This window comes from Poecilia reticulata, linkage group LG2 (genome assembly GCF_000633615.1).
Source record: "Poecilia reticulata strain Guanapo linkage group LG2, Guppy_female_1.0+MT, whole genome shotgun sequence".
In the NCBI taxonomy this organism is placed as follows: Eukaryota; Metazoa; Chordata; class Actinopteri; order Cyprinodontiformes; family Poeciliidae; genus Poecilia; species Poecilia reticulata.
Genome location: NC_024332.1, coordinates 37,484,953 through 37,507,281, shown reverse-complemented (window position 1 = coordinate 37,507,281; position 22,329 = coordinate 37,484,953). Strand labels below are relative to the sequence as shown.

General features: G+C 36.7%; 1 protein-coding gene across 5 annotated transcripts in view; it reads right to left on the bottom strand.

Moving 5' to 3' along the window:
- Nucleotides 1-22,329, bottom strand: part of thsd7ba (thrombospondin, type I, domain containing 7Ba) — a 199,710-nt gene that overhangs the window by 131,411 nt on the left and 45,970 nt on the right. For all 5 annotated transcript variants that reach the window (XM_008403104.2, XM_008403129.2, XM_008403136.2 and 2 more), the window contains one exon: nucleotides 21,502-21,681. In XM_008403104.2, the coding sequence (XP_008401326.1) occupies nucleotides 21,502-21,664 (163 nt within the window). In that variant the 5' untranslated portion in view covers nucleotides 21,665-21,681. The remainder of the gene's footprint in view (nucleotides 1-21,501; nucleotides 21,682-22,329) is intronic.

Genomic DNA, 22,329 nt, shown 5'->3' with positions numbered 1-22,329 from the left:
GACCCGACCCCGGATAAGCGGAAGAAAATGGATGGATGGATGGATATATATTCCCTTCTGTGCCATTGCATTAATACTAAGCATGGATTGGATGGCCTTTTAGGTTCTATTCAGATACGTCATGTTGGCAAACATCCTTCAGAAAAAGAGAAGAAAAAAAAATCAGTGCACACTTGGTGTACTTGGCTCTGCAGTGATCAGAATCTTTTTTCAGGGTAATGGCGTGTCTCATGTGGTCTCCTCGAGTCCCTACACTGGTATGTGCAGGGGTGACAAGTAATTGGATGGGATGTCATTCACTCCAGTGTTTCACTGCCTTCTGCTGACCTGGGAGTTCACGTCTCTAAGCACAGGAGCTGAACTAATGGCCATACCTGCAGGCAGCAACCTGAGGGGGAGACCCTGGTGTTATGATTTTGCATGCGACCGGGCCATTACCGGACAGAGACAAAGTGAAAGTACAATATGAAGAGTGGAATATATTTATTATTCTGAAAATAGTTTTTGAATTAAATGGTGCATCCATGCCAACTGTAAATTCATACCCACAGGGAGGAACTGTGTAAATCATTCTTTGCTTGACATAGCAGATTTTTTTTTATTATATTTTATTGGCTTTTTAATAACAGACCCAAATTTTCTGTCAAAACTATTAATAATCCTGTATTTAGTTTCATCCATCTTCCTAYATGTTCTGACCATCTTTTTAGTGCTAATGAAGAAAATGATCCCACAGACTGATGGTGCCACCACCGTGTTTACTGTTGGGAGCTGCACGTTAAGTTCTTGTGTCTACCTAATTATCTACCAAATTTGTAGATTGTAAGAAAAATAATTATTCTGATAATTATTTATCTCCAAGTTGAGTTGTGAATCTTGGCTGCTCTCCCAGAGTTGCCACTGGCCTCTTGGCTGCTTCTCTGATCAATGCTCTTCTTTCCCAACAGGTTATGTGAGGTTCACGCGGCAGGATGAAAATTCTTGGTTGATTTAAAAATAAATAAATAAATCATAGATATAAACAGGTCCTACAGTGTGTGGTGCACAGCCACACAACAAATTCAACACACCACACCGACAGACTTCACTCCCAAACATTCAGATATCAGATGGAGAATCTCGCCAGAGATCAAACATGAGTTCAGAATAAATAAACATGGCCGACAAAGAAGCAATGGCGATAATTTGTGGTCAGTTTTTAACAGATAAAAAAAAAAAGCACAAAAAAGGAAGTCCATCCAGAAAGTCCAGTGAACACGATGTTCACTGGACATTGAACGCAATTTCACTTTCTGGAAGTTTTGCCTGTATTTTTGATTTCCCTCCGTTTCCTTCACTTCACCTTCAGATTGGCTTCACGTCACATTCACCAGATTACATGCTTGTTTGTCCTCCAGCAACACCCCACATCCTCCCAAATGGACTCGATCACTCTTAACACACCAGACACAGCAAGAATATCTCCTAAACTTAACCGAGGATTAAGTTTTGAGCCACTGTGACAATCCTAGCATCATTAAGATTGTCAGCAAGGGAAAATCAGGTCAAAAATCAGCACATTTATTCTGAACCAGGCATTAGGTGGATGGCTATATTTTGCTACAGCTATATTTTGTTCTATTTTCATGTTTTGGGAAAATGTTGACCAATTTTTTTGGAATATTGTTTTCCACCTTCTCCACAATTTCAGCTGATATTTTCATTACACAATTCTTTAACAAATATCTGAAGTCTTTACATAGAAGCTATGATTATGCTGATATTAAATTACACATTGGTAAATTACTAATCATGTCACTTGTGAGTTCACTTTGTGGCTCCACATTTTCTTCCACTTCCTACATCCAAGTCTGTGACGAAGTATACAGAAGTTGATGTGGTATGATTATTTTTGCAAGGCACTTTAACTGTACTGTTCTTTGAATGTTAAAATATACAGTAGCATACAGTAGCAGGAAACTTTTAGTGGAAAATAAATTAGATTTTTGTGAAGAAAAAAAAGGAGAAACTTGGGGGGGAAATGGATTCGGATGAAGGGCAGCTGATAGATCCAAGATATTTTCACCAGTGAAATTGTGAATAAAGTTATGTTCAGTCTGCAAAACATACACAGGCTCATATTCTCATGGAAACAAAACCACTTGGCAATTGCCTGAATAAAAAAACAGACATGGCAATGCATCCTTGAGGTAAGAAAGTTGTAATGTGAAACGCAGGAGTAGAAACGTAAAATGTCAATATTCTGTTTTTTAGCTTGCTTTACTCAGCTGGGCTACATATCCCTTTTAGAGCACGATTTAATACACTGAATATGTTCAGTTTGTCTAAATGTTGTTCACCGTGTCCAATTGTCACCTTTTCCAGTTTTTTAAGAGTTAAATGTGCAAAGTGTAGATGAATTGAAAGCACGTTTCTTCGCATTATACTGCTTCTCATTGTTACTTAATATTTCTGATTTATTCGCACCAACAAAATAATTGAGAGTCTTGGTACAAAGTTGCACCAGAGTAATTTGTTATACTCCAGGAGGCATCTGTGAAGTGATCAAAGGCCAGAAATCCAGCCCTACAAGGACCTGAAGACAGGAGGGCTCCCCGGGCAGAGCGATTACTCCAGCCGGGGAGCCTGCAGAGTCGAACCTAAAGAGGATAAATACTTTACCAGTTCTCCATCTGTCACTGCCATTCCCCTTTGTCCCTCAGTAATTAATCAGTCACTTGCTCTTTTAATGGTGATCTGCAGGAGGTCAAATTTAAAAATGTCTTGAATAGCTATCATTTTTTTACATTTCTATTACACGTTGAGTGAACAACACAGAGTTATTCAAAGCAACACTTTTAGGTGTTATATTCTGCCACACCTCAGAACAACATAATGACTCCCGATGGGATCCTGAAAGGTTTTGGAAGACTCTTTAAAGCCACTTTGCTGTGTTTTAACTCAGCCATAAGAGACAGCTAAACAATACTTGATCTGTATTTATGAAGGATCAAATCAAAACTATGAGTTTGTGTATCAAAGAGGAGGAGTGCAGACTCAAACGCTTCCTTTAATGTGAGGTTCATATAGTTTCACTTAAAGCTGTGAGGTAATCTTATCTACCTTTATATTATACTGATCATTTTTGTAAAGTATTAAAATATGAGGCATCACACAGTTTTGTAAAGTGTGTTGAGCAATGACTATAAATTCTTAATAATTTGGTTACATCAATGTAGTTAATGTGTGACAATAGGAAACTGGTCATTTCCATTAGACAGGTAAAGTTTTAGGTCTGATATGGTTTTAAAATATGTTCAGAAAAAAACATTTAAAGCCATTTATTCATATTTGCATAAAAGGTCATTTTTGGTTTCTAAGAATCTGCAAATTAGGAAGGAAAATAAATGATATAAAGTTGGCTAAGCAATAGCCAACTAGCTTAGTTGGATGAGATGGATGGATGAACAGACGGATGAATGGATTATTTTGTAAACATATAAATAAAATTGTCAATCTGTCTCATCACTGAGGTTATTCGCTGCTATATATTCATAATGAAGTAATGTTCTTAAAATGCAAACTTTAAAAAAATCTAACTGCCATATATTATGTATCACAGAAAGATTATGTTTTAGTGAAAAGAGACTTTCAGATTTCACCGCAGAAAAAAAGTTATTATTTTTAAATAATCTGAACTCAGGAAAAAGGAATAATAAACAACAAGTCACAAGGTCAAATGAATACATTGGATCTTCTCAGCAATAAAATCAAGCCAATGTTTTAAATGCATTTTGTAACATTACAACCACAAACTGTGATGTGCATTTTTATTTTTATTTAAACGAGAAGGTCCAACCTTCTCGTTTAAAGCCCTTAAATCAGTGCTAGAATTCAAAATAAAGGAGCAATTGATTAAAATAAAAATCTGCAAAAACAAAAAATATATATTATTTTGTAGATAGGTTACAACTGTGTTACATTATGCTATCAGAAAGTAAACTTTTGAAATGACTACAGTTTTCCTGATCAACAGTGAGCAAATTATGCATTAGTCAGGATTAGTCTGGCCAGCTTATTTGATCGCAAAGATACATCGTTTAACCTGTCAAACTAACACTAATTTTAAAAAATCTGTTCTTCCTGTTGACATTTTAGGGTAGACTAAACATTAATCAGGAACATTTCCAGGTTAGTAAATTAGCAAAGGATTATCTAAAATCCTTTGCATTTCAGTGAGTTTTACAGGCTGAAATGAGTGTTTAGAGTCTCTGCACTTTGTTGGAGCCTGTCAAAACAAACCTGTTTGAAGAAATTAATGATTAAAAGTTACTGACCTGTTTAAAAAAACACAGGAAAGACTTCCCTAATAGTTGCTTTAATAGTAGGTAATCCACTGGTATTACTTAAAAACAAGAAACATTTTAAAAAATGATAGTTATTTATAAGAACAGGTACAAAAACTTTGTTCTGGAAATAAATGAACTAGAAAAGGAAAGTAAATTCTCTTAATGCCTTTTTTTTCCACTGTCAGGAAAAAACTTAAGGTATGGAAGGTTATAATTTGGTTGGCCTCCAGGTGAAGGCATCAGGTTTACCAGGCAAGACCCCTTTCAGTAATGTGCACATTCAAAGTCTGATATTCGCAGAAAGTCAGAAGTAATCAAATTACTCTGGGATAATAAAAGATCAAACATCACTCCACAGATCCTAATTAGAAGTTGACCTGGCTTCTATCATGATGATTAAGCGCTGGGCGTTTCAGGCACGGAAATGATGCATGGCATATCCAACTATTTTAATTACTAACTAGTTCTATCAGAATTTTACACGTTAGCTTCGACCTGACTTTCAAAGTGAAGTACCAACAGAATCTGCGCTAATCAGTTATCCAATTAAGAATATGCATTATATTACAATGTAAATGTGTAAAATCAAAAAGGAGATTTCAATTTATGATTTCATTTTTTAATTGAAATACGACTGTCATGTGATTTCATAGTGGTTATTGCGGTAAAGTTATGTCGTTTAAGGAATCCCTTTTTCCACATACAGCAAGGTTGCTTTGGATCGCTTTATTTCCCCTTGCCAATTGAAATGCTCAATTAAAAAATAACATTTTATATTTACTCAAGTTATCTTTGAAAACAATAAGAATTTGTCCATGTGAAAATGTAAAGTTTAGCAGACAAGCAACAACAGAAGATCTGCTTTTCTGTTCCAGCTGCCCTTGTACTGCCTCATGTATTTCCACAACTGTATCTTATTGGATGCTGAAAAGGAGCGGAGAACTCAACAAAGCCCTTAGTTTTACTTTTATAATGAGCTTAGCTTGTTGCTCTGACACATTGTGTATCTACATGGTCATCTAATTACAAGGACTCAGGGACATGGTGTCAAACTCTGTAAGTATTAGTATTGTCTTTTTCTAAATGCTATGCTTAATAAGATGATTATCTGATGCAAACATAATTACAGCTATGACTGTAAGCCATAGCAGAATTTAACTACATGACAAATGTTCTTTTCAGGTCTTTAAATATGATCTCTGTCTTAGATATAAATTAAGGTTTGTGTATTTTGAAACACGTCTCATTAACCTCTGCAAAATCAACCGTGAGTGAAAAACAAAAGCCGTCTTCTCTCATACCAACTTTGATTACAAAGTGTTCTTATTTGTTGCAGCTTGACATTGCATCTTCAGCGTGTGGAGAGTCAGGTCAGTTTTTAATTGGTCTTGTGAAATGCTGCTCGACTCAAGGATCCATCGATGTCAATGAATTTAGACTGGCAGTGTTCAAGGTCAGAAATGACACCATGAGTTGATTTATTGCCTAAAGGCGATTAAAATGGAGCTTTAAGTAAGAATTCAAGTAAAACATTTGCATATTTCTTACTTTGTTCCGATTTTTCTCATCATTTTAGCATTGTTAGGTTGCGCTGTGAGTCAATAAGTGCAGCTTCGATCATCTCAAAGGAAGTTTCAACACCGTTTAGCGTTTTCTACATTAGCTTTCCCATATCGTAGGGTCAGTATCGATAGCATTGCACCATTAATAATTGGAACAATCACTTAAAAACTGCAGTTTTTACACAATGACTTTTAACTGATGTTAAAAAAAGTATATATTAGATAAAACAAAAAAAAAATGTAAACATCACTGATAAAACTAAACTTACCAAAATCTACCGTCTTGCTTTGGACTTTACACAACAACAAATGATCCAGTAAGCTTTGGAAGAACCAAGCTTTGTGCAAATTAGAACAGCCTGCCTACGTAAAGCACTTTCATCAGTCAACAGAGGTCATGTTTACTACTGGGTGAGCACATGATTTCCCTGAAAGAGCCCAAAAGTCACAGTGACTGAACAGACTGAATTATTCAAATGATAAATTTGATAAGAATCGTAAACATGATTCTTACAACCACGCAAAATTGTGACTGATCATACTGACCACAGAATTTTATATTTACACATTTGTTGTGCTTCACTCGATGTTAAGCCCAACTTAAATTAGGAAATGAGCATCTAAACGAGTCGAACTGTGTGCTGTAACATTAAAGCATGCTGGTCACTCGTATGCATCACCTAAAATCACCAGTGATTCGTGTCAAACTTTTCCAGAGTAAGCTAAAAGCAGCTGGTCAGTGTGGAAGCCGACCCCCATTCTGTTCCTTGGATCATAGCTCCGCATCCTAACTCTCTTTTGTTTTGTCTCTTCCTGTCTCTCAATACCTAATCCAGAGGTGAAACAGGGACTGCTATGAAAAACTGGAACACTTTAAAGTAAATTTACTCTGATGGGCCATTGTTAGTGTTCCTTACTAGTGCTTACGATACGGTTTGTTCAAGTTTACATAATGTACAATTACAGAGCAAACATCAAAACATATGTTTTTGGGAAAATGACCATCTCTTTGAACCAAAGACTTAAACTGAAGCTTGTACTGCCCATACATTACAGCGACAGCCATGTTGAGCTGCCAAAACAAAATCACTGAAATTATTGTCCATCTGGCAAAACACAAGCGCAAAAGTTAGAAAATTAGTTTGTTTTTTGCTCATAAGTTTCTATCTCAACAGACTATTTGTAAATCACTTCATTTAAAACGGGGAGCATATTTAAAAATACCTAGTTTGTAATTAAGTTTCTTCTCAGGCACAGGTCTCGTAAAGCCAAAAAAAAGACTCTCTGACAGAAAATCCTTCCTGATCAAGGAAACCCCCCCAAGCTTCCCTACAGCAAAACCCAACAGCCCCCTTTTCCCATCATTGGCTTTTTCTCACTGCGCGTTTGTTTTCTCCATTAGTTACGTCTTACTGAAATGCCTCTATGCAGATGTCTCATTTCAATTCCTCTTGAGTGCTTTCTATATTTTTATATGGCTACTATTATCTGTAAATTGATGGCTGAGAGGATGCAGAGATTATATAATTTTATTTTGTTTCCCCAAATCCCAGGTCAGAAATACAAATAATTATGTACACTTGCATAATTTCACTTTCATGTAAGCATAGTTTGAATTATGCATTGTTACTGTTATATATAGACATATATGATCCAACTGTTTTATCATTTTTGAGCAGAGGTACTGTACTACTACTACTACTGTACTTCAAAGTTTACACACTCACGGTCATAAATGCCTTTTTTTTCTTTTGAGATATTATTGATGCATTTATTCTATTGTTTTTTCAGCTTGGAAATCATTTTAAAAGTATAAATGGCAATGAATTAAAAAATATTTTCATAAAATTTCTGCTTAGTGATTATATTTTTTTATCCACGCATTTCAATATGATACATGCCCATAAAATATATACATATACCTTGCTGTCGCTGTAATTTACTTTACCCAGTTGTTGTATTCATACATGAATAACCTTCTGAGATTTTAAGTATTTCTGGCTGAACATTGGACAACTCTTAGCCAAAGTGCTTGGCTGGTGTTCCTACATGGACCCATGGATCTTGTGTAGCTAATAGCAGAATCTTGATACTTGATTTTTCTATTCCAAAACTGAAACTGTTGCACTAAAATCATAAATAAACTTTAGAAAAAAGATGTTTGCTTTTTTTTTCCCGTTGACAGCAGCTCCATTACCATTTCCAGATGTGGTTAAAATTACTATTTTTTATCAAAACATACATAGATTTTGGTCAAAGTAAGTGATGTGGGCAGACACATATTTTAAACTAATCATTAATTTTTATAAAATGTTTGGTTAAACTTTAATTTTAGAAATATCCTTGTGATTCAGCAGTTACCTGTTATCCTGTCTGAAAAGGGAAAGAAATTAGATCTAATTAAATTGCTTACTTGTACTCAGCGAATCAATAAGTTGATGCAGCTCTTCCACTGCTTTCAACAACAAATAATTATTTAGCCGCTTGTCCCCAGACAGGAGGAATACAAATGAATGAAAACAAATGACATGTTGCAGAGACAAACAGAAGTTGTTCAAACAGAAGTTTCTTGCTAATTAGACAACGTCTTATAAGTGTTATTACCCCCATTTCCGGTTTTTGTAGTCAGTAGTACCGAGGTAATTTCATAAACTATTAAATGTAAATGCATAATGGCAGTGGAAATGCAATGAAAGCCTTTGTGAAATATTAAACATGCATGATGAATGCTATAAAACAAAGTGCAGAGGTCAGTGTACTGAGAGAAAGAGTGAAAAAACAACATCTGCATCGAGTTTACACAGCTGGGTGTGAATCAAGTCCTCAGAGCCAAAACTTGAGTCAAGTTCAGAGTCTGGAGTCAACCATCAAGTCTTTGAGCAAAGCTAAAGTGAATTTTCAACTCTTTGTCCATCTCCAGATGTGACCTTCATAATATTTTTTAAGACAGTTTGCAACATCAAAAAATATAAAAATTCCTTTGAGGAGGAAAAAATACGTTTTATCCTCTATAACATAAAACTTTCACATTTGACATTGAATATCTAAAGGAAAGAAACATCTAAAGGAATGAATTCATTAACAAGCAGTCGTGTCGGAGACAAAAATATTTAAAGCTCCGCATTACCAAGGTAACCTCAAAGAAGTGCAACTGAGTGATGTATGCCATTATTCTTTTAAGAGTTTATCTTTTCACTAAGCTTATCCAACAACAAATCCTTTCATTTCCTAATTGTAGATCAGTGGCTTTCACCACTGTTTCTGCTATGCCAATGATTCAAAGAAGGAATAAAGCAAGCGTTCTGATAGACAGCGCTCTGCAGTCAAAAAATGACTCAGTGGAGAATTTTTGAGAGTAGAGTAAATAAAATCCCTTTGGCTTCCACCTAACAGTCTCTCCAGGTGTTTCCTATTGGGTCGGCTGAGCAGTAAACAGAGTAAGCTATTTTAACCGGTCTCTGAAGAAGATTCCTTTCAAATACGAAGAACATAATTAACTTCTTCTTTTTTTTCCTCTTACCACTCATACTATATATTTACAGTTCCTTTCCTCCAAAAGATCTGTTCACGGAAATGACAGGGCCTATTTAAAAGATTATTGGCATTAATTGAAAAATATAAAACATATGAAATTTGCAGCAAATGTCATATATTCATATGTTTCATATGTGCCATGAAGAATATGAACACCAAGGAAAGATGAGGCTTCCAGTTCCCTTGTATATATCGATGTCTATCCCTGGGCTAATGCTGCTTCAATCAGGCTCGCATGTTCAGACTTTTTTCTTTCTTTCTTCTTTTAACAAAGCTGAGAGGAGTTTGTCTAATTAAAACAATTACAACATGCATGCAGAGTAGGAAAGGGTGCAAGTAGCTTCCTTTTCTTTTATGTAAACCTGAAATACATGAAGCTTTCCTCGCTAAAGAGCATGTATAGAGCAGAAAAACCCTGGCAAGAAAAAGGAGTATGATGCAGGTGCAACGATGCTGAGGCTTAATTTATTTTTGCATTGTGCAATAGACAATGTCTCCGGCTCTGTCCGTTCATTTCTTACAGACAACTTGCTTTTATGTTATTTTTATGTATTTGACCTTTTCAGACTTTTAACATCCAAAGCACAAGGACAGCTACATTGGTCTGAAAATTCTTTCCAGTTCTCGTAAGGCATCAAAAAAAAAAAAAAAAAAAGGATGTACTCCCATCCTACTGTGAATTTACTGAATACTTTAAGCTTCAGCAAGTTTTCAGCAGTGGAGCGGAAAAACCTCTTGTCAGCATGTTTACTTCATTTGCATTAAAACATCTTGAGATGTCTAACCAAAGTCACTGTTCCAGTCAGATGTTCACAGGTTGCTTGCTTTAGAGCTGGTAGAATAGTAGGGATGCAAGTAATCCATTAATTAGTTGATCTAAAGTTAATTGATCTTATCAGCTAATGATTAATTGATAACTGACCAGTTTCTTAAAAGCCTGGGTGTTCTTTTGTCTGTCTGTCTGTCTGTCTGTGACATGAAGGGCAATTGTTTTGCTATATACAAAGTTTTGAAAAAGAAACACGATACATTTTAAAGATTTCTTTGGGTCACCTGTATTATATAGTGACTGAATAATCAAGAAGATAACCGTTTGCTCGCCACTTTTCTGCCATCAGACCCTCACACATTAGTAAATTTTAGCAACATTAGCAAGTTTACTAATGTGTACATTTCTTAAACTTCAGCATAAGTAAATTTTGAATGAGAAGTTGACGTTGCTCCAGCATGCAGCTCAGCTAAATGAGTGATATTAAGATGAAACTTAGGGAGTTCGTCAAATGTTCATATTTAAAAACAGAACCACGTAGGGTGCATTTGGCATCCCACACCGAAATCTGTTTGGATCGTTTAACTTTTCTGTTCCGGAATGATTATTTCTCTAACTATCAACAGGCTCCRCTTTAGGCTGCCTCTTCTGAAAGGCGGCCACACTAGAAAGAAGGTTATTAGTCAATTGAATGGAATACGCGTTAATTTAATTAATCATTATTGGACAATTAATTGCAAGTCAATAACATGTTTGCATGTGTTTTCACAAATTCCACAGAAGCTTGTGATGCAGTTGTATGCTCAAAATTTACTTTGGCAACTAGTTCTGTGTTTGCCTTTATTTTTGATTTTATTATTTGGTTCTCAGAATCTGAGTTGTCTGCCACAATAAGACCTCTTGTCAATATTTCTCTAGGAGCAAGCACTTCCTTTTTTTGCAACTTTTGTGTCATGAAAAACAGCGATTACAGATTTGCTTTAGAGCATTAGCTTAAAGCAACAAGCTACAAAACTTTCAGCTTCGTCTTCACAAATACTGTTGAGTTAGCTACAATCTGCTACCATGTGGCTTCAATCAGGCAAAAACTCCAGAGCTGCCTTTCATGTATTTTAGCCTCAGTATTAATTGGAGCTCTAGGAGCCATTCAGTAACAAAATGACCTTCTGCTTTGGACTCCCTTCAGTTACACAAAGGAACTGCTAGCGGAATAATGTCAGTAGTCACAAGAGGTGATTGTAATTAACTCCGTCTCCAATTACGAAGTAGTCCCACTTCATAGCCGATTCCTTCTGCAATCCGCTTATGAAAAAAAAAAGGAAAAAAAAGTGAGAATTGTCCCGAAATGAAACATTTTGTAAAGTGGTGACGTGAAAGGCCTCTGCTGTTTGAAAGAAACTTATCATGTTAGAGCACTAGCCTTTAAAGTTAACTTTTCAGTTGGATAAAAATTGTTGCATGCCTGTCATGTAACTCTCATAATAGACTGAATCTGTTTTCAGTTTGAAACAAGGACACAGGTTTGAGAGAACAAACCACCAGGCGGTTTGAAGCCAAACATCAAAATCTGTGGAGGATTCTTTGACTATTAAAAGTGCAATAGGACAGAGGAGAAACTGTTTTTAATTTTCAATATTTATTCAGGGTTTTATTTTTTATAGATTTAGGTTTCTTGTAATATTGGATTTTATGAAACGTGATGTTAATAATGGGGTAACTTGGCATGTCCAAAAGAGATGCATATAAACATGCCAAAAAATTGTTATTAAAGCGCAACAAAATAGATGTAATAATTTTTGCCTAAATTATCAAAAAAAGAGAGTATCATTCAGTTTTCCACAGCCAAAGAGTGAATCAGCTTCTTCAGCAACTTACATTGCTGAAGAAGTGGACCATTTCTGAAAAATTGTGTGTGCTATGTAACAAGGTGTTATTATATTATATTAGTATGTGAAGGTCTGAAAACAGCATCAGATAGCATCAGATTTTTAGTAGAGCAAACACTCCAATTTTTAGCAAGCACAAATATTATTTAATGCGGCAAGATTTTATTTATTTTTTTATTCAAACTGTTGAATAACATTCAACACAATAAAGGTTTGTGAGGGAATGTGTTTTATTCAAGGAAATATGAAAAAAAAGAGATGCTTCTCTGTTATTGAGAGAAGATAGTTTGGTGTTTACAGCCACTTTGTCACTGAAAAATAGAAAAAAAAGTCAAAATGCAGTACAGTAGCTGAAAGAATCAACTCCTGATTTTTGTGGTTGGCCTCAAGTCTTTGAGCGAGGCACACACTTCCTCCATGTTTGGGTTTGCATCTAAAACACAATTGTTTATCACTTTATTATACTGTTCAGAGGGAGATTGTATTGTCTGCTGCAACTCCCTATCTATCTATGTCACTCAAGAAGACTGTAAATGTGTGTGTGAAGTCACACACAAATGATAAAGCTTTGCATATTAAAGGTGATGACTTGTCAGGACGTTACAGGAGCTCTTTAAAAGCATATGAAATGTCTTACAAAAACGTTAATTAGGACAAAATGCTTCCAATATCAAGAATAATGGATAATACAGAGTCCTGTAAGTCTTTTTTGAGTGAGTATGGCCAATGCAGATGAAATGTGGGGCTACTGAATCAGCTCAGCTAAATTGAAAGCCCTACAAGTAACAAATGAGTTCATATGAAATGGATGAGGATGTTAGGATTACAAGTTTGTTTCATAATTTAAATATTCATTTAAAAGTTGACACCAATTTCAAACTCCCTCTTTCTCCCTGGTCAGTACTGCCAGTCTTCATAATATTCATGGCTAATTGGCTCCATTCATTTTGTTTTCCCTCACAACTAATCCACATAATTTTACAACATATTTGGTTCAGCTACTCGCCAATACAATTTATTTAAATAATGTAAATTTATGAAAGAGGAGGTTGTGTTTTGGTCTGGTATCTTATTAGTTTATATAACTGCTAAAAGTCTTGCCACCAAACTCACAACCCAGACCCCATCCATAAGCTGTCAAGGAAAGCTGTCCACTTTCCATCACCCTGACTGCTGGAGCCCTAATTAGGCACCACATTGCTTTTATTAGCATATGACCTTTAGATGTGGTTGTCTTTAGCATGTTCAGTAATGCTAAGAATCAAACCGTGTTTTGAGTTTTAAGAAGTCAGGGGTACAGCGAAGGATGAAGTAATGAGAAAAATGTAACACTTATGTTTTTGTTATTTTGATATTTAATCAAATTTTAAAAAAGAGAAAAATTTTACACTTGAGGCAATTCAAATGACAAAGCTCATTAAAGGAGTAGTATCAAATTTTCACTTTAGTGTAGAAAGGCAAAAATCTGTATCATAAACTTTTAAATCCAATGTCAAACTGAGACAAAGATTTTTAAATTTGGCTGACCTTAAGCAGTTTTTGAAGGTCAAAGATTGGGTCCCTTTAATATTTTCTCTGCAAGCATTTTGACACCCTGAAGTAATCAGATCACCCAGGGTCACGTAAGCAGATTTCCTGATTTTTAACAACATGCAGTGCTTTTATATATCCTCAAAAATTCACTGGCACACCTGGTAAAAAAAACCCCAAAAGAAACATTAAAATAAATGTATCTTTTTGTCAGATGAATAATCTCATGCTGGAAAATGTAGAAAAATCCTACCTTAAATTTGGATACTTAATTATTTAATTATGAAAAATATTACTGAAAAGTACTTATTGTTTTAAGTAAGTCAGAGTTTTGAAAAAAAAAAAAGATTTACCAACACATAACATTTAGTCAATTCAAAATTGAATCATTCTGATATAGCAAATGATGAGCAATACTCATGTCAGACATGATGATGTTATTCTTAGGTCTGTGGCCACCAATCCAGAGGCCATGCATGGTCCTATGCTTCTGAGCCTCATACTCTGGACATAATCAGCTGTAATTACAGGTAAAAGTTTTCCTTGTGTTAATCTCTCATATACACATGCTGTATAATTTTTGTGCTCGTGAACAATTGTTGACCATTTCCTGCAAAGAAGCCTAACAAATTAAACTGTCAGTAGGTCGCAGTGCCACTTGAGATTACAACTTGTTAGATCGTTTTAACATCCATTTACACCAAATAAAGCCAGTTGTTCTGAGGTTCACTGCCCACCTTCTCTAAGCAGTCTGTGATCTTGTACAATTAAAGGAACAGGCATAGATTGGAGCAGTGTATCTGACACTGCATGCGCAGCTTTCCCGTTCTTTAATCCTCACAAGGGAGCAAACGAAAAACTGACAGGACAAAACTGAGCATCTCAGAGAAATAACTAAGATGCTTTCAAGAGCTGGAACAGCAGCAATGTTGAACAATATTTATGTTACAACCATCTGCAGTGGTTGATAAGAGAAATAAAAAATACTTCATATGCTTGTTGCACTAGAAGTTTTATCTCTACCATAAATGGGAAAAAATTGTGAGGTGTGTTGTATATATTTTATTGTAGCATGTTATCAGAAATATTTAGCAAATTAATACATTTCTTGCTCTCAATTCACTTTACAAAACTATATTATTAGAAGGTCCTACATTTACAACAGAGTTAACTCTGACACATGCAACAGAATAACTTTATGAATGTAATTTAATATTGCCTGTCTCCAACAGCTTCTTCTGTGATGCTAACCTCCTCAAAGTAGATTTGACTAATGTGATTTTTTTTTCTGTGTCACCATAAATAAAAAAGATCCCTCTGTAAATTATTCAGAGGTATTTGGTTAAAATTGAATTCCTCCTAGGCTTGATCCTTGCACACTGCCTTTCGTCAAGCTTATTCAAGGAACAAGAGAAGCTGAAGCAGCACTTGTGTTTGATTTCAGCTTTGATGGCGCAACAGTGAGGCGCCATTTCAAATAAATACACTTTGGCGCTGAAACGCATTGTGAATGTTTTTGCCTGACTATCAAAAGATTTATTAATAGCACCATTACAACATGTTAGAACAGGAACATTTTACTTTAACAAAACAATGAAATTACAATGTTTTGTGCAATTTGTATATTTAGTTTTTTAAAGAACAGCCCTGATCGTTTTCACATCATGATAATAATGTGCTTGAACATGGGAGCAGCCTTGTGTAACATACCAATACCTCCAGGTGTGAGAACAGAACATGCAAACTCCATTCAGAAAGGCCTGTTCATTCAATACCACACTCTTGTTTTTAACTCTTGTTAAAAACAAGAGTAATCTGAACAAATTAGCTAAACTGATACTATTCAGGTCAGTTTTTCAAGACAGCAGGAAAGTTTTCATTAGTGAATGAATTATAAATTACATACAGTAAGGTGCTGAGTGTGAGTTTCAGAAGATCTCTAAATAACCCACCAGACACCGAGAGGCCCCTAATTAAGAAAAACCTGTATTGATTTCTCAATCTTTTGCAAATTATCTTCACTCAGCTAAATCTTGCAGCTGAATGTCCTCACATACCATAAATGTCCACTTATTCTGCACAGGACTTCTGGCCAGAAGAAATAAAATTAGATTTTTTTAATAGTCAAGCAAGGCAACCTGTAAAGGAAAACTAAAAGTAATACTATTTATATATTTAAAAAGCATGCTTTTAATGATATTGTTTACTTTTCTGCATCCCGTCAGTGAATGTTAAAAGCATGAAGGAAGCTTGCAGCATTTGGATTCCTGTTTTGCAGCAAAAAAAAGAAATAAAGAAAAATAACAACGAATAAAGCTCTTTGAAAAACAAGAAAAAGCTTTCATTTATTAAAGCAATTCTTTCTTTTCCTGCTCTCTAAACTGAACTTTGGAATACAAATATGACCAAGTTCTGAGAAGTGAAACCCATAAAAGGGAAAAAACATGGCTCCTGTTGAGATATCCTATTGTGTCTGCAGTTGTGACTTTTCCGGATTTAGAGGTGAGGAGAGAAAGCTAAGCAATGTCAATTAATTGTATTGACATCTAAAGAACAACATGGCCTTGCCTTTGGCTTTTTTGTCAAACTCCACATGCAAATTCAACAAGAATTTGCATGTGGAGTACGCTTGATGTGCAGAACTGGTTTGGGAGAGCTCTCTGGACATTTGCTCCCCACCTCTCACCCTCTACCACTGACAAGACAGTTTATGCCTATAAACCCCCCAATGAAGCATCAAAATATATATCCCCTCAAGAAAAAGATCATAAACTCTACGACTGTCTCTGAAACTGGAAAAATCTAGAGACAAAACAATTGTTATTCACAAGAAACTAATACTTTATTGGAAGTTATATTTATGCCAACACATTTGGCAGACACTTTTATCCAAACCAACTGGTTGGCTTGGCACCAGAATACAATGAAGATGTGATGTCACTGTATCAACCTTTTAGGAATGCTCGGTATTTTAGGGATACTTTGAATCCCTAAAATCAGACCCAAACATGGAGAAGCAGCATTCAATTTCTATGCTCCTCTAATCTGGTACAAACAGCCAGAAAACTGCAGAAACACAGAGTTCCTCTAAAATGAAGACTAAAACCCCATTTGCTTAGAGTTGTCTCTGATTAATAACAACTGGAGCATCATAAACTGTTGTCTATTTTTCAATCTATCCTCGTTTTCCTCTTCATCTCATCTTTTGTGGTTTCAATCATTTAAAGTACTTTGAATTACCCAGTTGCTGAAAATGTGTAGTACAAATAAACTGCCTTGCCTCTATACGTGAGGATAGGACGATGCAAGCCAAGACAAGCTACTTTAAAAGATGACCTTAACTGTAGACAGGCTGCAGTAAAGCAGTAGGTTGGGGTAGAGAGGCTCTCAGAAGAGCAGAGTCTGCAAGGGTTTCTTAATGATGGACAACACTGTCCTGGTCGTGCTTGGTAGGTCACTCCATCATCATGGAATGACACAAGGAAGGAGTATAGATTGTTTTTATCATGTTGCGTGCGCTACTAGCCAACACTCCTTTGACGAGACACACCTAAGACAACATGACTGTAACCGCATTGATCACAYAACACACAGGTAACCCTGTGCTGTGTAGGTGACACCACTGGTGTGAAGTACAGTTTTTAAGTTTCCAAGTGACAGCCCTTATAACGTCCTCTCAGCAGTAATGTTAAATCGGAAATCAATAGAAAACTGTTGTCCTTTGTAAAGTAGCACATATTCCCCAACAGGCAACCTTGGGGTTTTTGTTTCCATCTTGTAATACTTTCCATGCTGTCATTGTGGTAAATGTGTCAAAAAAAGAGGCTAGTGAGGATGTTTGCAAGAGAACATCTGTGAGCAGTTATCTTATAGAGTTAAATAAAAGGTCCATTAGGCACAGTGTTTCAGTGCTCTGTTCTGTTCTTAAAGGCACCGATGAAGGTCAAGCATAAATGGCTGCTGCTCCCTGTTTGAGCCATAGACTCGGAGCTTAGCTACAGCTCTGGGAACTGGCTCACATAAAAGGGTCCGCCAACAATGCTGCTGGCCTAGATAGGCACACCAAACACAATAGTGTGGCTGTGCTAATTTAGAGCAGATCAAACTTTAGGCGATTGCATATTAAAAAAAAAAAAAAAAAAAGGTTGCTTATGAGCCAAATTTAGAATTCAAATGTGCCGAGTACAATGTAGTTGTCATGGTAATATTGGATTTCAATGTTGTCTTTGGAATTAAATTAGCTTTTGCCTACTTTTTTTTTTCTCGTCTTTGCTGCTTTGCTTCTAGGAGTTACATAATTTCATGTATACAAAATATGTCGGAACCGGAAAAGGGTAGAGTGCCTTCTCCGGGTCAGGGGGGTCGTCCTGCCTCAAGTGGAGGAGTTTAAGTATCTGGGGATCTTGTTCACGAATGAGGGAAGAAGGGAGCGGGAGATCGACAGGCGGATTGGGGCAGCGTCTGCCGTGAAGCGGGCGCTGTACCGGTCCGTCGTGGTGAAGAGAGAGCTGAGCCAAAAAGCGAAGCTCTCGATTTACCGGTCGATCTACGTTCCCACCCTCATCTATGGTCATGAGCTTTGGGTCATGACCGAAAGAACGAGATCACGGGTACAAGCGGCCGAAATGGGTTTCCTCCGCAGGGTGGCTGGGCTCTCCCTTAGAGATAGGGTGAGAAGCTCGGTCATCCGGGAGGGACTCAGAGTAGAGCCGCTGCTCCTCCACGTCGAGAGGAGCCAGTTGAGGTGGCTCGGGCATCTGGTAAGGATGCCTCCTGGACGCCTCCCTGGTGAGGTGTTCCGGGCACGTCCCACCGGGAGGAGGCCTCGGGGAAGACCCAGGACACGCTGGAGGGATTACGTCTCTCGGCTGGCCTGGGAACGCCTTGGGATTCCCCCGGAGGAGCTGGAAGAAGTGGCTGGGGAGAGGGAAGTCTGGGCCTCCCTTCTGAAGCTGCTGCCCCCGCGACCCGACCCCGGATAAGCGGAAGAAAATGGATGGATGGATGGATGGATGGACAAAATATGTCCAGATGGTGTTCTCGTTGTTGCCTGAGCCACAGTGCATTGTTCCTTCTCAACACTACATAATCAACACAGTGCTACCCAAGGGGGATAAGAAAGTGCGCCATTATCACCGGTAAGGTGTCATCTAATGTCGCCGTTATCCGTTTCATTAGAAATATTGTGAGCTGATTGGAAGTCATATGCACTGAGAAGACAATTGAAACTTATGGAGTATTTTAGAAATAACATTATCATGCTGGCTGTCAAACACAGTGGCGCTAATGTGATAATATGGGCTGCTTTGTTTTCTTAGTCCATGGATATCTTCAGTTGATTGAATCAGGTATCTGTTCTCTACCAGAGAATCCAAGTGGCTTATACAGCAGTACAATTACCCAGAGCCAGCACGGCAGAATAGTTGGCATTTAAACTACACAATTGTCCTCATAGTTTGTAGTGTTTACATTCGTGCAGCCATTGAATTAGGAGTACTTAGTCTTAAATAGGTTGAATCTGTATTCGGGACAAAAATCTTGATAAGAAAGTTACTTTGTTTTTTTGTTTGCTTTTGTAACAAAAACATTTTACTTTATTATTTCAGAAAATAAATAAAAGTGCATAACTCATTTCACTTTTTTAATCAAGGTCATTTTGTACTTTGATCAACAATTGCTTGCATCATCTAAAATCTATCAGTGGTGTAAAGTCATTTCCTTTTTAAGAAAATGTGAAGCTCAACTAAAAACCTTGTCAATTTGAGCAAATTTTGTGGAGTTTTATTCAATCTAACATTGCATCCTATTGCAACACCACACACCAGCTACCCACATTGCACTATATGACTGAAGTTTGTTTTAGGATTTAACTTCTAAGACGTTTCAGTACCATTTGTTCTATTCTCACCACTTCCCTGTAGGCAAACAGGCATAAGTTGGATACTGACTGACTTTCTCTTTCTTGATTCTGAATTGATTTCCTTTTTCCAGTCAAGAAACAACTCATAAGCCATCTTAGCTCTGCAAGGATGTCAAATCCTAACTCTTGGTGTCCCGGTTACATGCATTTTGAACATAAGCGCTTTCAAGTGAAATTAATCAATCTCTTTATCACACAGGCAGTGTCATTACCCAACCACAGAGTGAGAAATGAAAGTGCTAATCGCACAGCAAGTGTGGCCTTTGTGTGGAAAGGCCAAGTTTTCCCGCTCTGGCAGCCTTGCAAATGCGTGTTCAATTGAGTTTTTGAGGCAAGGAGAGACTAAATTCAGAACTTATTCAAAATTCTTTGTAAAGAAAATTGAAACATGAAAGTGTCTTGGGATATGGTTCTCAGAAAATATATATTTTTGCATATGAACAAAAACCTATATGCACATACTTTATTGCTTCCACACTTGCAATAAAACCAGGAAATCTACAACAATGTACATGTACTTTTTGTAATGACACATTTCCTAATAAACATTTAAACAGGGTGGAACTTCTTAACCCATTTCAGCAGATGAAATTTGTGCGTTGAGTCTGAAGTTTAACTGTTTCATATACATTGTTATTTCTACTCAGCTTGTCACATGTGGGAGTGTCCTTGAACAGTCACTCAGAAATAAGTATTATTATGCTAACTATCGAGGCATACAGACCTGCAGACTTGATGATGACAAGCAGACTAAGATTTATGCTCCCTGTGTGGGTAAGAAAAAAAGTGGTTACTCTCTCCAAAGAGTGGGTTTCTCTGAAAATAAAAGTACTTTTTCTGATTGCTTAGTGCTTGGTATCTTTGTTTTCTAAATATGTTAACGACTCTTACACTGTAGGCAACATACCTAAGAATAGGTGGGTGTGCACGTTCAAATATGCAACTTTTATGAGACATGGTAGACTCAAAGAAAAATGTGTTTTATTGAGTTTTATAAATACTCAGACTACTGGTATTTAAAGTAAATTTGACTATATTGCAACTTAATCCCACAACATGTAGGACAGCCAATATAAAGTGTCCTGCTAGTATATTGTCATTCCATAACCACAATCTTTTATATTTTCTGTTGAGATCTTGTATAGAAGACCAAACTAAAGTGGTGCTTACTTGTGAAGTGGGAGGAAAATGATATATAGATCTCAATTTCTTTCCATCAATAGGACTGAAAGGTTCTGATACCCCTAAATAAAATCTAGGCCGACAAATTACCTTTAAAAAACCGCTAAGGGGTAAGTAGTTTTCACTTGGTGGATAGCATCATGCACCTTCATTCTTCAAAAAACAAACTTTGGGTTTGTGAAAATTAAGTTTTTTGAGAAACTTGGCTTTCTCAAAAAAAACTGCTTAAATAATTGAATCTATTTTCACACTCTTGGGTGCAGAAGCAGTGGCCCACTGAATGGAGAAATGATGCAAGATCTGTGCCTAGTGCAACCCCGGAACAGTCGGAAATCAGGAAATAGGAACAGGAATAAAGTTCAGGAGGAGTTTAGAGCAGAACTAGGCTACAAAATGCACACAGCAACAACAGAGCAAACATTTGGGGAACAAGTGCTATGGTCAAATGAGGTCAAATTATTATTTTTTTTTTGCCTACATGATAAAACCCATGTTGGAGAAAACTGACACTAAAAACCAAACTAATCCACGAGAAACATTATGCTGTTAGGTCACTTTGCTTTTTCAAGGACAGGGAAGCTGGTTGAAGAGTTGATATTTATTTCCAATGAAATACATCCCATTCTATGTTTTATTTGAGAAAATAAAAAAAACACCATTGTGGAATAAATACAACACATTTCACTTTCTAAATGTTAATACTTTGAATTGACTGACCCGATTTTCCTTTGCAGTAGAAAGTTATCATAGGTGTTAAAAAACAGCAATGGCCAACAATAAAATATTTTACCTGCTTTCCATGAAAAATGATGGGCTTTGGAAAGTACAATGTCCGAGTGGGCTGGAATGGAAAAGAGAGACGAGATGAGAAGGAAAAGGCTGAGGAAGTTCCCAGTGTGCCGTGTCCAGGCGCTGACCCCAAAGTCATCTTTCAGAGTCATAGTCCAGCCCATTGCTGCCTCTCTTACTCCTGTGAGGATAAAATGAAATTCATCACTATCTTAATAGGAAATATATCCAGAAACCTGGGCCAGAATAACCAGAGGTGGGAAGGGACTGATCATAAGGGAAAAGACGAGAATGTCACCGAGACCATCTGCTGTATGGAAATAAAACCAAGAACTCCGAGTTCAGAAACATAATACGCAGTGCCACCATCCAAAATGAGGCAGATTGTTCCACCCAACGGAAACAGTTTATTTCAGTTTACTACATACTGCATGCATGTAGGGGAATATGCAAGCTTGTCCTGCTAAACGGACAACACAAATAAATCAATCAGGCATATCATGATTGATTTGCTAGATGGACAGACGTACAGAAAGATTTAAGTTTACAAAGCAACAAAACATTTACATGTTTCACTTGTAATTTGTTGTTTCTTCTGCTACTTTTAATCCTCAATTTGTTTGGGATTTTACTGGGAGAGATCCATGTCACTGACTCAATGTCTAAGAACAAAATTTTGTTGCACTGTAGTACATGGTTATTGAGGAATTTGTTATTGTTGACGAGCTTTTCAGCAAAAGCTCTCCCAGTAGTTTTTTGTTTTCTCACTTTGCTCTTCAGAAGTCCAACATAAAAGCGCTTCATGTGCTCAACAGAAGAAACTCTTTCC